The sequence below is a fragment of the Spodoptera frugiperda genome, chromosome 6, assembly GCF_023101765.2.
Source record: "Spodoptera frugiperda isolate SF20-4 chromosome 6, AGI-APGP_CSIRO_Sfru_2.0, whole genome shotgun sequence".
Lineage (NCBI taxonomy): Eukaryota > Metazoa > Arthropoda > Insecta > Lepidoptera > Noctuidae > Spodoptera > Spodoptera frugiperda.
The window spans coordinates 1,906,529-1,920,662 of record NC_064217.1 but is presented as its reverse complement, the minus strand read 5'-3'; the positions used below and the strand labels follow the sequence as shown (position 1 = coordinate 1,920,662).

Sequence of the window (14,134 nt, the reverse complement as noted above, 5' to 3'; positions counted from 1 at the left end):
TAATGTGACGCAAGGGATTCAATCTATAAAAGTCCTCTCTTTTCTTAAACGTTGTCTTAATAATTTTAATATAATTTTCTAAGGAAACGACAAAAATAAATTGAGATTTGGTTGGAGGAAATTTTAATTCAAGTAGCGAGGTGGGAAGATTGTAAAGAGAGGCTCTGTTCTCTTATTAAGCAGGCAACTTAACGGTTATGTTCTAGATTAAGTAACAATATTAATACACACCTTCTTTTTCGAACAATGCGGCCAACTCTAGAGCAACGTTCACACCAAACGAATATCCCAACAGATAGAAGTTGGATTTAAGTTCAAACCTCTTCTTCATGAACTGAAAATCAAAAATATGAACATAAATTAGCTTTTACAAAGAAGACTTAATCAGATTTAGGACAAAAAAAAAAAAACAAGGCTCAGGGGATAATAAAATGAATAAAATTGGCGAGGTTCTTAGTATGAATGACGTACATCAACATTAAATATAAGAACATTCTATCATCGAATAAATTGAATTGTTTGTTGTAATATAATACAAAGTACGTAGAACTGTACTTCACATTTAATGAATCATTAAAAAGTTAATTTTAACCAATCAGCAGAAAGAAACACCATTAATTCATTTACACAGAAGGCCTTATAAACAATTCAATATGTTACGAGACTCGCCAATTAATCCAATTATTTTCCTTTCACAAACGGTACGGGGGCATAGTCGAAATTTTTAAAAAGTATTCGAATGGATATTTGACGAACTGTTGAATAACTTAACAAATTGGGGTCCCTGGACGAACGAAAGAAAACAAAATCGACCGCAATTTATTCACCAATCAGTGTCCGTAAGTCCACCAGTTCCTACATCACTGTTCCTTGGGAAATATCAATTGAATTAATTCAATCTTTTATAATAAAAGAGAACGACTGTTAGGGTACGATGGTAGTGGTAGCGTGCAAGCACGAACGACTCACAATACTAGGTCACAACGTTCAATACTTAATAAGTATACGGGAAATTGTAGATGAATCGAGACGTTGGATTTTCTTTAGGAAATATTATATGAGAGCAAATGCAATATTTTCGTGTACGATTCCAAGAATGAAAGGATTGTTTGTTATTTTTATTGGAAGAGACGATAGATATTGGAGACGTAACTTTGTAGTAATAGAAGTTGTAATTTCCGTTCGCTTTGTCTTTTGTTAACGTTTTCTTTAATTGCGTCTGTTGCAATAAGAATCAGGTATCGTTTTTAGTTTCTTATTCTGGTCTTGACACTGATCAATGTACCGATTTGATTATTCTGATTAAATTAAGGAAATATAACGATAGCCAATATTATTTAGATTTTTTAATATTTTGAGTTTGATAGCTTAAAAAGTCATCGGGTTGGTCAAAAGCCCTTTTGACCAAACCGATGACTGAATGACGTGAATCGAAGTGAAGCTGGAAGCTGAAAATCAATCTAGATGGAAGGTCTCAGTGGAGACCCTCTATTTAGGGGACATAGGACTCTAATTCAAGTATGTCACTGCACTAGTAACAAGAAATGTAATGCCCCAAATGTTGGATAAAAAGCGCGTGTAATGTTCCAAGTGTTGCAACCAAGTGGTTACCATCAGGTGGGTCTTGTGCTATCTTGCCATCGTCATGGTATAAAAAAAAGATATCTAGATTTATACATATATACTATCAACAGTCATCATCATTACATAGGTATATAACTATCAACATCATCGTTTGTAGAACTCACCTTCAAGATATCAACAGCCATTTTCTGAATATTATCCTGGGTCATGTCGGGTCCAAGTTGGAAGGTCATGGCTCTAACCTTCAGCCTCTCAGTGACGCGTTGGAATATTTGATGGTGACCTTCGAATCCTGGTATCATGATCAAATAAGTTTCCTTTGGATCCAGTTCTTGTTCTTCCTGATGGAATAAAAATAATTGTTCAGATTACACTTTTAAACAGAGTGATCAATTGAATTTCTATAAGATGACCATATATTTTTTTCTGCATTATTGACATATAATGCCACTATACAATATACACTTATAACGTACACGTTATACTGGGTACAATTCTAAGTTCTGTGTTACTAGCAAGATTTTTTTCAAAATTGATAAAGGCCCAGTAATACTTTACCCAAACCGGTAAACGGACCCGAGATGCTTTGCTCTTCGGTCGCAATTGCGACTACTTGACCAACGAACCCGAGTCTCTAAGATTTTTCAATCATAAATTATTCCATGTTACGAACCTCGGTAGCGCTGCTAATCCTGGTCGGCATCTGAATCATTGGCTCAGTAGCCATGCACTCGTCATCGTCAGTGTAAGTATAGAAGGCTCCCAAGCCAGCATCGAATTTGGTGTTATGCAACTTCTTGATACTGCCGAAACTCTTTAAGCTGCAAGAATAAATAATTTTAAAACTTAGCACAAGCCAGTCTATAATAATTAAATATACTCTTTTTGGCACATTTTTAAATACAGAATGCTCATTATCTGAGTAATTTTTCTAAATACAGTCGACTCTTGTTAATTTGAAACTGAGGAACTCTTCGCAATATAAATAAATATCACGAATCACCGAATGTTCAAAATATCAAATGCTCAAAAATTTGAATTTGCCTCAAAATATAAGTATAGAGTTCGGCAAACCTGAAATCTTTCTGTTATTTTTTCTTTGCGATTTCAAACTGTCGAGAGTTTGATGACATTTAGTTCGAATTGACGAGCCATTTAGTCACGGCGAATTGTTTTTTTCGTTTGAATTACCAAGTGTATAAAAATTAATTGATTTATTTAGAAATATAAAGAGATTTTCTGTGACCTCGTGATAATTTGTATTAATGAGAATGTTTTAATTAACGAGAGTCGACAATATGACTGTGATTTCTAGCATAAAAAGTATACTTTATGTAGGTGATGTTTTTACCTTGCAACATCCAGTTGAGATAAAGACTCAGTACTGTAGTCAATATTATACACATTCTTGATGAGTAACTTCATTTCTTGCAAGTTGATGTCGTTCATGCTCAACTCAGCCAAGGTCAGATTGTCTTCGATATCATCCAAGTGTTGTACTCCTACATAAAAATAATAGTTATCATCATTCCACATTTTTGTTTAAAATTCTCTAAAATAATATTTTGAAATACTGCTTCTCGACACTATAAACATTTGGTAATGAAATGGAACCACGACCAAATAAGTTTCATTTATGGGATTCGTTTCATTCGTAGTCACATCTGCTTTTAAGAATTTTCAAACTATTCTTCACTTGTTTAACCACTTATATGTCGGTATATAAGACACAATACAAAACACATTGTGTCTTGCGTAGATCTGCGTTCTGACAGACAACGGGTTAATATGTTGGATTTTTATAAGGTCATTTATGTTATTATCATTATTATCACCATAAACAACCCATGGCAAACGGAGATGGGCGTATTCTACATAAGAGGGTTTACCAAAAATAAAGCTTTATCAAAAAATATTTTCCATGAAATGTATAATATTTCAGGGCAGATGGAGTGAAATAAGGAAAATTATAAATGTCACTAAATTGATTGATAGGTACAAATATTCCATTATATTGATTTTTCTTTCGATAAGGACAGAGAGTAGACTTTTATATAAGTACATTTTGTGAGTAAATATTTATGTTTTAGTTTAGTAAAGCAGCTGGACTGAAGTGTCGAAGAAATATAAGGGTCATTATTGTACCCCATTTTTATTATAAGTATTATTTAAAAAATGTTTCAACAAACTACAAGTATAAAGAACAATTTGGGTCAGCCATAATGATAGTTACTCTATCTGAGTAAAAATGATTATTATTATCATCATCACAATCTATTATCACAAAAATCTTCAGAAAGAAACCTAGTCTTGTACTTTTCGTGACCTATTTTTCGTACTTACCAATAATTTTAGCGACTTTCGCTAAGAAATCGTAATTGTTTCTTTTCTTCAAATCAAATGACACGACATCCGTGTAATTTAGTTTCAAACTTGTTTCCAAAGCGTTCATAACTGTTGACAGTTTCTGTGATCGTGTTTTTGTACCGTTTTCTCCATTAGTATCGAACTGAAAGAATGAGGCCATCTTTAATACACGTTCAGTAGTATTTTAGGATCAATTTACTATCTACCATTAATGTTTTCTGGTAAATTGCTTTCTTTTGACAAGAGTTTCATAATGGCTTAGGTAATAAAGATACCAGAAAAGGTAGGACTTGTCAACTAGACTTGCTCTTGTAACAAGCAAACCCTAACGTTAAAAACTGATGTCTGTTTTACTCACATTCAGTTATCAAAAAATAATAGGGCGTATGTACTGTTGGCAATCTAATTGACTATGATAGTTTTCGCTAAAAATACGTACAAATTCACAATAAGATATGGAAATTCACATCACGCCAATTTCTTTAGACGATACCGTTCTCACACTACGTCAAATGAAATGCAAATATTGAAATAACTTGAACAGGAATACCTCATTGATCGAGTCGACGCGGAAAGCGAGGGCTGGCAAGCATGCTTCATTGCGCGCCTCACATATTTTCTCAATCACAGAAACCGCGTATTCGTCGCTGGCTCCCTTTGATGCATAGTTCATGACCACAAAATGCCTGTGAAAAAAACTTTTGTTGTACTTCGCGTTTATGTAAATTGCTAAGAGATCGAACTCTAAAACTTATAGTAATTTAGTTCATATTTGCTGTTTGTAAATAATACATTTTGTAGCATTACTATTTATTAATAATCGGAGGCCCAATTACCCCCCATTCACATCATCTTCCCAATCCCGGATTCCCCAACAACCCTTAAATACCTAACCCCTAAAAGGCCGGCAATGCACTTATAACCCCTCAGATGATCCTTTTGCCCATTTACCGGCTTATACCATAAGAAACCATGATTAGGATAAAAGTTAGAAATAGTATAACAACACCATTAGTATTTGAATAAAATTTTTAGAAAATTGATATACTTGATATATGATATACTATACTGATGATATACTATATGATATACTTTACTATCAACACTTTTGGAAATTGGTTCTTACTATCTACACAGCACTGAATAAAAACATCAAAAACACGAATAAAAACAGACATAAACAGCCAAGAAACAAGTTCAAAATTCGCAGAAACAAAACATATTAAAATTTTACTGTACCTTTTATGAACTGTCCATCAACATTAGGAGTTGTTTTGTTACTTGTCCCTACATTACTTTTCTAAATTGAATGTCTAGCTTTCTAAGTGCTCATAACATATGAATAAGTTTACTCAATGGTACCACCTTGGTGTACTGTTTTGCTTCTACGAAATTCAATTTGTATGGAAGGACATTTGAAACTAGTTTTAGCTTCTATCAAAATAGTGCTGCAGAAATAAATAGTGAAATGTGCTGTGCTTGATAGAATTTAATAGGGTACTGAGAATTTTAATGTAAATAGGTCTAGATACTTTAGATGTAATATGAAATCCTATATGTAGTCATAAAGTATACTTAAATGGATAGTATAACCTTGTTTACGTACTAAACATGGTACTTAAGACTGCCTCTGCTAGCAAAACAAAAAATATGAGCTACATGATACACTTTGGCCTATATTATCGTGTATTTATAATAAATGTTGTCTTAATTATTATGTTTTTTGGCTTAATCACGTAATTATTTGAAGAGGAACTCGTCGCGGCGATTGTCGCGCTGCTACTCTGACGGTCGCCGCGTCGTGTGTCGCGGAATGCTGCTCATGAATACGAGTCTCTAGCATGATACGAAACTAGTCGATTTCTTCGTTAAAACATTACGTGAGTAAGTCGAAAAACATAATAATTAATTTAGTATGTCTCACAAATGTTGTCTGATTTACTTACTGCAAATTGTTACAGAGGTTTCTAGAAGAAACATCCAGGTTTGCAACAACACGAACAGTGTTGTTGAATTTCTGCGCCAAAGTCTCTGCGTCCAAATCTTCTTGTTTGGCGTCAGTCTTATAATTCTGAATTACGAATATTCCATAAACAGGCGCTAATTGAGCCCCATCTTTTATCAGGTTAACACATTCCTTATCCGTTGACAAGTCTTCTGAAGACATTCTGACATTTACGTTCTGTTTTTTCCAAGACCTGTGAAAGACGAAATCAGAATATTAGAAAGTGCATCTAAGGAGTAGACAATTAAAAGCTGATGAGTGATTTAACCAGGTAAAACTTAACAAATTTAATCATCATCACAGACTCATTCAAAAAAAATAATGTGACAAAATACTTACGCTACTTTCGTATAACAATATCCAGCTGAAGAGTTGGGCTTCAGATTGAGAAGCAGGTTTCTAGCGCCACGACGAACCAGCCTATCAGCGACTTCAAAACCAAGCTCAGATTCATCACACACTACGATGTAGGATCCATCAGCAGAGTAGTTTTGTCTGTAAAGGAAAAACAAATTATTTTGAAACTGTCACTGCTAAAGAAATAATTATTATTAAAAAGTATAGGAAGCGTGGAAAAGACTTCAAACATATCATAAACTTAATGATTTATTTTCACTGTAAAATATTGATGGTACTTTTAACGGTAAAAGAACTAATATTTACGCATGATGAATGCGCTTCATGATGAAGAGTCCCTCTGTGAGTCGAAAATAGTAGAGCTTTTCTCCGTGTACGTGAGTATATCGTGATTTTAGTTAATTTAGTATGTCTCACGATAGTTATTATAAAAAAAAGAACTATTATAGTCACAGTAGCTACCTTCTATGTTTATTGCAGTACAAGAATTCAATAAACCTATCACCGTTTCACACATACCTTGGAGTGATGCATAAATCTTCGCTCGAAACATTCGGGTCCTTCATCTTTATGAGGACATTGCCACAGAACCTCTTTAGTGACAGCAGTCTGAATGCTCGGGAGACCTCCGTTGGAGAGTACACGATGCGATGTAAAGGTCTAACTACACCCTTCAGGATACCATCAGCTATCCACATTTGAATTTTCTACAAGAAAATATTAATTCAGTTCAACAATTTTGATATTTAGCTAAGCAAAGTAACGCCTTTTGTCCCCGAAGGGGTAGGCAGAGGTGCAGATTATGGCACAAAAGCCACTGTACGAAATACCCACTTTTCACCATTTGTGTTATATGTCCCATATGAACTTATTGCCATAAACTGGGCACAATTTCAGACTCTGTGCTACTACTGAAAACCGAAAAAACCCAGTAATACTTTGCCCGACCTAGGAATCTAACCCAATACCCCTTGTCTGTGTCTTGTCGTACTTTGTACAATAAAATTGAGTTCAATATACAGTAGTATACATACAACAGATTTAAGACTAAAATCATTCAAACAATTGTGACTTCCAAAGAATACGTTACCTTCTTCTCTTCAGCTAATTCCGGTTTGAATATACTGGACACTCTGATACCCTTATAATTCTTCATATCATTCAAGAAGAACATTCCAAAATCTTTGTTATTCTTCATGTCTTCTTCACAAGCGTCCAAAATGCAGCCCATTTGAGCCACACACTTCATTGCAGACTGAAATCAAAAATACAAAATAAAATATCACAAATATTTTGCAGCGAGTATTATTCCTTGGAGAGAATACAAATGGATTTGTAATTAAAAAAGAAACTTACTTGACGCAATGGACCACTAGCGCAATTAACGACAATAGAACAACAAGATGTGTTAGTATTCATAATGACTGTGCTATGGGCATCTATACGGGAACACGCGATGTTTTTCTCTGTAAAAGAATAGTAATATTAATTTAAAATTAACATAAAAATTACACAATATTTAACTATATAATATGTAGTATGTATTTTTATAATATTTGGGTATTATTATAATATAAAAATAACTCCAGAACGCACGAACCGATTTCCCCGATTTTACACTCTTTGGAAAGTTCTCTGGCTCCGTGAGGTTTATAGTAAATAAAATTTCAAGAGAACAGCAGGAAAACAGGCAAAATTATTGGTGGCGAAACGGAGTTCGCCGGGTTTGTTAGTAAGGAAATAAAAAAATTAAATACCTTCTAACTGCGGGAACAGTTTAAGTAAGAATTCTTTCTTCTGTCTATCTTCAACATTAGCATATATTTTGTATCCAAAGAATGAAGCCACAGAGATGAACGCCTGCCCAAAAGGTTCTGCTGCACCGTTTATGAATATAGATTTGTTATTAACAACTTTCGATTTCAAAACGTAGTTCTGTTGAAAAGATAAAAATGTTATAATAGTAGTCCTTCTATCTACAGGAACAGTTCAAGCAAGATTTTTTTCTATATTTTGTATCTACATTAGCATATATTTTGTATCTAAAGAATGAAGCTACGGAGATTATCGCCTGTTCAAAAGGTTCTGCTGCACCATTAATATTTGACGTTTCAAAAGTGCCTAATTAAGGATTCATTGAAATAAATGCTTTGACTTTAAAAATAAATACAACGTCTTCTACGTCACCAAAGTAGATCATAGAGATCAACTTTGGTGACGTAGAAGACGTAGAAGACGTTGAACAGAACTACGTCACCAAAGTAGATCTACATGATCTACATGATTTACTTTGGTGACGTAGAAGACGTTCAATGTTGAAAAGACAAAAATGTTTTATTAGTGTACATCTTAACAATATATACATACATCTATGTGTTGTCTTTTGTAAATCTACTTACAAGGCAGTAAAATACGTTAACATAAGCCAGAGGTACGGTAGCAGCGTCTTCCAAGCTCCAGTGTTCTGGTACAGGCCACAATAGATCTGGGTCAGCTTCCACGACGCTTCGTAGAGCATTTTCGGGAAGCAATCCCATGACTCGTTCACCACTGGAATTAATCACATTAATCCATTTCTAAAATATTTTTTTTTCATTACATTGAATATCAAAATTTAACAGGGTGACTTGTGATTCAACAAATTCCTGTCGGAAGTTGAGGATAGAGAACTACAATTTTCCTACAAAATTATCACTGAGTTCTATGGCCCAAAATTGGCTGGTTTTGGAGATATTCAAAATTTTTGGTTCTCGTGAAAAAAAATCCGAAACTAACTACAAAAATATCAATAAACAAAAAAATACTGGTTTGAATAAAAATACTCACTTGATGTTGATACCACTGAACTCCTTTCCAAAGCCTTCTGTTGGTGTCAGAGAAGTACCAATAGCATTATTAGCATCCTCGTTGGAAAGTCCAACGTAGCTCACCTAGATACATAAGAAGTTATTATTTGTATATCCAATACATAGAAACAGACCATTGGATAAGAACATTATGATATGATAAATAACAATAAAATATTAATGTTTTACCTGAACCATCGTATTGCAGGCAGGCAACTGAGGAACTTCCACCCATTTCAAGCCATCCAGATCACCGGTAGACGTACTTGTTAGGGCCACACTTCTAATATTGGTCTCCTTGGGACTCGGAATATTATAATAGCCTCCCCAATGTCCCTGAAAACATATTTCAATTACATTTTGAAGGAAAAAACGTCGTTCATATTGAGGTAATTTTTATTATGATACTCGAAGAAAAAAGCAATATCTTGTCTGGCTTTTTGTGACGTTATTTGATAAAAACTATTGTGTTTTATTGTGTACCTTCTTGAATATGTTGATTGACAGTTTCTTTTGAATCTGATCTTTGAATACGGCAGCCTCGGTGTTGAAATTTTCGACGTGGTAGTCGTCAACTACGATAAGAGCAATCTTGTTTCCATATTCTTCTCTCAGTTTCTTGACCATGCCTAAAAAGAAGATGTAATTTTTAAATAAATTTTATTCAGTAATAGTACAAAGCTATCTTCAGAAAAATCATACTATTAGTTACCCTTACCGATAAATCCAGAGTTTGGTTGTCTTTCAGAGACCAGTACCAGCTTCCTAGTCTTCTCCAACTCATGACGCACTCGTGGCACCCAAGTAAACTTACTATCGTTAGTTATAGGCATATAAGTAATGTTCTCGTTGTTGCTAACATCAATTGTGTTCACTAACACAAGTATATGGTTGTTAGTGTTGTAAGATGATACAACATTGAAGGATTTGTACTTGGAGTAAATCTTTGCGTTATCTTTTTCGACAGCTAAAATGAATGTTGATTTTGGTAGCACTCTTGCTAGGGTTTCCATTTTCTGTAAAATAGTTTTGAAGTAAGAAAGAGAAAAGGAAAATGAACTTGAAATTGATTCGTATTTAGGTGTTTTTAAAGTTTAATTTCCTATAAATGATATACTTACATGTTCATCTTCCAACAAATTGTCTACTACAAAAACAGTAGACACGTCAACTTCGTCCTTATTGAATCCACTCATTACAAAATCTTTGTCAGTTATTTCGTCAGTCACTTCCCTGATAATCTTTGAGATTTCTGGATATTTGGTCGAAAACAGTTCAGTCACTTTTATTTGACGGCTTGGTATATTTTCAGCAACAATCTGCATGTTCACGTGCAATGCTGCCTTTAGCTACAAAAGAAAGAAATTGGTTAATCTTCTTATTTTTAAGTATGGGAGTGCATGCTTCTTCTTCCCTATCCCCGATTCCCCCAACAACCCTTAAATTCCTAACCCCCAAAAGTTTGGCAACGCATTTGTAAGGCCTCTGGTGTTTCGGGTGTCCATGGGCGGTGGATATTGCTTACCATTAGGTGATCTGTCTGCTCGTTTTCCAGCTTATACCATAAAAATATTAGAACTACTGTCTTTTATTATATCTTCATTAATTTTTATTACACTTACGTCAATCTTTCCTATAAGGAAGTGAGGCACGAAGCATCGAGAAAGTATGAGATCAGGGTCAGTCTCAATCACCAATTTGTCAGAGTACATTACAGTTTCAATTTCGATACCACCGCATCTATAACAAAAATAAGGATCACGTCACATACTTCGAAAATTTCCATATCACAATGAGAACTGATAATAACCAATTCTGGATTATTTATTTTGCAATAGCGTGCAATAGCAAAAAAGGTATAATGAACATCGAAGTCAAGGTCAAAGTATTTATTTGTGAAACATAGGGTACATTATAGGTTGTAGGGTATGCTGCTATATATGAAGAGATCCTGCTATGTTTTGCTTTGGAAAGCGTACAAAAATACGAACAAAAGTACGAACAGAAACTATCTTACCTAAGAAGGTTATGAACATCAAAGTACTCCGCAGTCAAACAAGGAACGCCATCTACATCATTCTGCACAGTTTCTGAATATTCTTTAGTATCGATACTCAATTTGTTAATATGAATCAGTTTCGATAATCCAGAATAATCCCTCTTTAACACGTTGAATTGTAAAAGAGAATCAAGTAGTGGGATCCATTCGTTGGTGTATTTAATATTCGCTACAGTGCCATCAGATGTGATTGAATGGATTGATTGGAATTTACCCCTGAAAAAAGAATAAGGTTTAATTTTAACATTACATGTAACACTTTCTCTAGTTATATTCAACGTCATGCCTTTTATCCCCAAAGGGGTAGGCAGAGGTGCGAATCACTGCACGTAATGCCGCTTTCCAATGTACCTTGTAAAAATTTTCTTAAGTTATACTCACTCATAATCGTATCCTCTCATACGCAAAAGTTGGTAAACATCTCGAGTGTTCAAAGTTACGTTCTTTGCATCACATGCCTTCTCCAGAACTCGATTCATGTTATCCTTTGGTTTCGATTGAGATATATAGCCAGTAGCTACAACTGTCTGGTCGTGGTCAACCTGCGAAATGATAAAAGATCTAGTTTGTAGAATTCGTTCAGCTGTTATTATTTTATGTATTTTATTGTACGCTAGCTACTGCCAATGGTATCTTCTGCGTTACCCGGGTTAAAATCCAAGTTTTATTGTAATTGGGCTGGTAGTTTTAGCGTGATGTATGAATATACAGATAGGCAGACCGACGGACGGATAGTCAATCTAGTAATACGGCGATACATTTTTTTATATTACCTATTCACAGGATTTACCCTTCTACAATTTTGTTACATGTATATATAGATATACAATAGCATGAGCATCAAGACATATTTAGTACTGAAACTGTTATTAAAAAGCTTATTTTTATTTTATGCATACCTCGAAATACAAATTTCCTTTCTGTATCTTGATATCGAGTTTCAGAGGGTCATCGGCCTTGAAATAAATTTCGTCGTTGAAGTGCACGTTAATGAATTCAATGGGCATAGTCCTGTAATCGACACCCTTGAACATGGCGAGAGTCTCCCACACCACTGTCAAGATAGCCGCTTCAGGGAAAACGTAGGAACCTGAAATGATTATGTCGTTAAAGAACATTTAAAAGATAATCACACTGATATTGAAAATATGAAAGTTTGGATGTTTGGATGTTTGTCCGTCAATTAAGATTTAGTACACAGATAGGATATGAGCTCACTTAGGTGATAGTATACTTTTTATCATCTGGGAACGTGAAAAAAGCGGTTGGCAGATGATTAGATCCTTTTTTTTGAGGGGGGAAAATCATACAATCACTTCTACCGCCCTGGGCGAGGCGGGAGGGGGAGTATCAGATTCTTACTGACTAAAAAACACCCCATTTCTACTCCTGCTTGTCGAGCCGGAGCCCCGGTAAACCTAGATACTTAATTATTCCGCCTGGGATAAAAATTTTGACTGTTTTTTTAAGTTATAATTAGGTGTCATGATACTTCTTTATTTCTTCATGAGGCATTTTGTTCAAGTAATCGGTAGAAATTTTTGAATATTCGATCAATTTATTTACTCACCATTTCTCTTATAATTTTCAAAGAATTTGTAGTCATCATCGTGTATGGAGATAACAAAATTTCTGATCGATGTTGCGACTCTGTCCTTCGCGTAGTATTTTGCTTGGGGCCTAAAATAATAAAGGGTTTTAAAACAATTTGTAGGTCTACTGACTAATAATAATGAAATTAAAAGGAAATATGGTACTAAAAAAACACGATTGAAGAATGAATTTACGTAACAGTAAATTGTGTGAAATTGTTGTTTTAAAAAATCTCACAAACATATATTCCTACACTTACTATTCTCAGAAATGTTGACGAAAGATACAAACGCAGGTAAACACGTTGAGGGTATAAATACAAAAACCATTCATATTATTTTCATCTAAATATAGTATCAATAGTCTGGGAGAGCCATGCTTCGGCACGAATGGGCCGGGTCGACCGGAGTGATACCACGGCCTCACAGAAAACCGACGTGAAACAACCGGAGGTTACCGGAGTCCCGATTCTCCCAATCTTCCCAATCCTCGATGCCCGAACAACAACCCTTAAATTCCTAATCCCCAAAAAGCAGGCAGTGCACTTGTAACGCCTGTGGTGTAAAATATTAGATTTCTCGGAGTTACAATCTAACAACACAGGTAAAATACTTTTAAACTCAATTTGCCAGTAAATAACCACAAATATCTATGTATGTATGTCTTTTCTCGTTCGTACTAGTTGCAAAGATTTTGAGACAGAAAATCTGATAACATCTTACCATTCTTCACTGTGTTCCCACTCGACTAAATGCGATAACATTGGAGTTTCGGTAGCCACCGGGAATTCTACTCGTGGGTACAGCGCTTTAACTTTCGGCGTAAGTCCTGCCAAGTATAATCTGAAACAAAAGAATCAAATGTTAGCACTATGTACATTCATTGTTAAAGTTATATATAGAGTTTTATCCACCAATCTATTAGGATAAGCAACACTCATTAATATTTTGTTCAAGTCGAAGCAACTAGTCGATCCTTAACAAATTGGTCGTCTGCATGAGATTCATGAAAAACCTATATCTGGACATAAGTACTTGCCGTGGATATGCTGAAAATAAACCTAATTAGTATAACCTATATATACGATTTCAAATTGCGAAGGAACCAAACATTACAATCGCAATAACGAAATTGACTTTTTTCGTTAATATGAGTACTTATTTCTATTTATTCTTATCATCATTAATTGTTTGATCTTCAGCTCGATCAATGAAGCAGATTTGTATTACTATGTAGTTAGAAAATTGATTTCTGACAACAAAAGTATTGTGGTACAAATACCCATATTCAAGTGACTACTATACTTAGAAATAGAAGTGGTTA

At 34.5% G+C, this 14,134-nt stretch overlaps 1 protein-coding gene across 1 annotated transcript in view; it reads right to left on the bottom strand.

Moving 5' to 3' along the window:
- The window catches only part of LOC118267601 (fatty acid synthase), a 33,651-nt gene that overhangs the window by 873 nt on the left and 18,644 nt on the right, over positions 1-14,134 (bottom strand). The window contains exons 16-39 of the mRNA XM_035581675.2: positions 13,534-13,653; positions 12,789-12,898; positions 12,118-12,308; positions 11,600-11,760; positions 11,177-11,434; positions 10,782-10,899; positions 10,281-10,508; positions 9,878-10,175; positions 9,643-9,788; positions 9,349-9,495; positions 9,140-9,243; positions 8,713-8,863; positions 8,071-8,248; positions 7,670-7,779; positions 7,404-7,568; positions 6,833-7,020; positions 6,296-6,451; positions 5,898-6,149; positions 4,502-4,637; positions 3,928-4,093; positions 2,936-3,086; positions 2,258-2,405; positions 1,749-1,925; positions 232-334 (exon numbers count right to left, since the gene is read on the bottom strand). Coding sequence (XP_035437568.2) covers positions 232-334; positions 1,749-1,925; positions 2,258-2,405; positions 2,936-3,086; positions 3,928-4,093; positions 4,502-4,637; positions 5,898-6,149; positions 6,296-6,451; positions 6,833-7,020; positions 7,404-7,568; positions 7,670-7,779; positions 8,071-8,248; positions 8,713-8,863; positions 9,140-9,243; positions 9,349-9,495; positions 9,643-9,788; positions 9,878-10,175; positions 10,281-10,508; positions 10,782-10,899; positions 11,177-11,434; positions 11,600-11,760; positions 12,118-12,308; positions 12,789-12,898; positions 13,534-13,653 — 3,962 coding nt within the window. The remainder of the gene's footprint in view (positions 1-231; positions 335-1,748; positions 1,926-2,257; positions 2,406-2,935; positions 3,087-3,927; positions 4,094-4,501; positions 4,638-5,897; positions 6,150-6,295; positions 6,452-6,832; positions 7,021-7,403; positions 7,569-7,669; positions 7,780-8,070; positions 8,249-8,712; positions 8,864-9,139; positions 9,244-9,348; positions 9,496-9,642; positions 9,789-9,877; positions 10,176-10,280; positions 10,509-10,781; positions 10,900-11,176; positions 11,435-11,599; positions 11,761-12,117; positions 12,309-12,788; positions 12,899-13,533; positions 13,654-14,134) is intronic.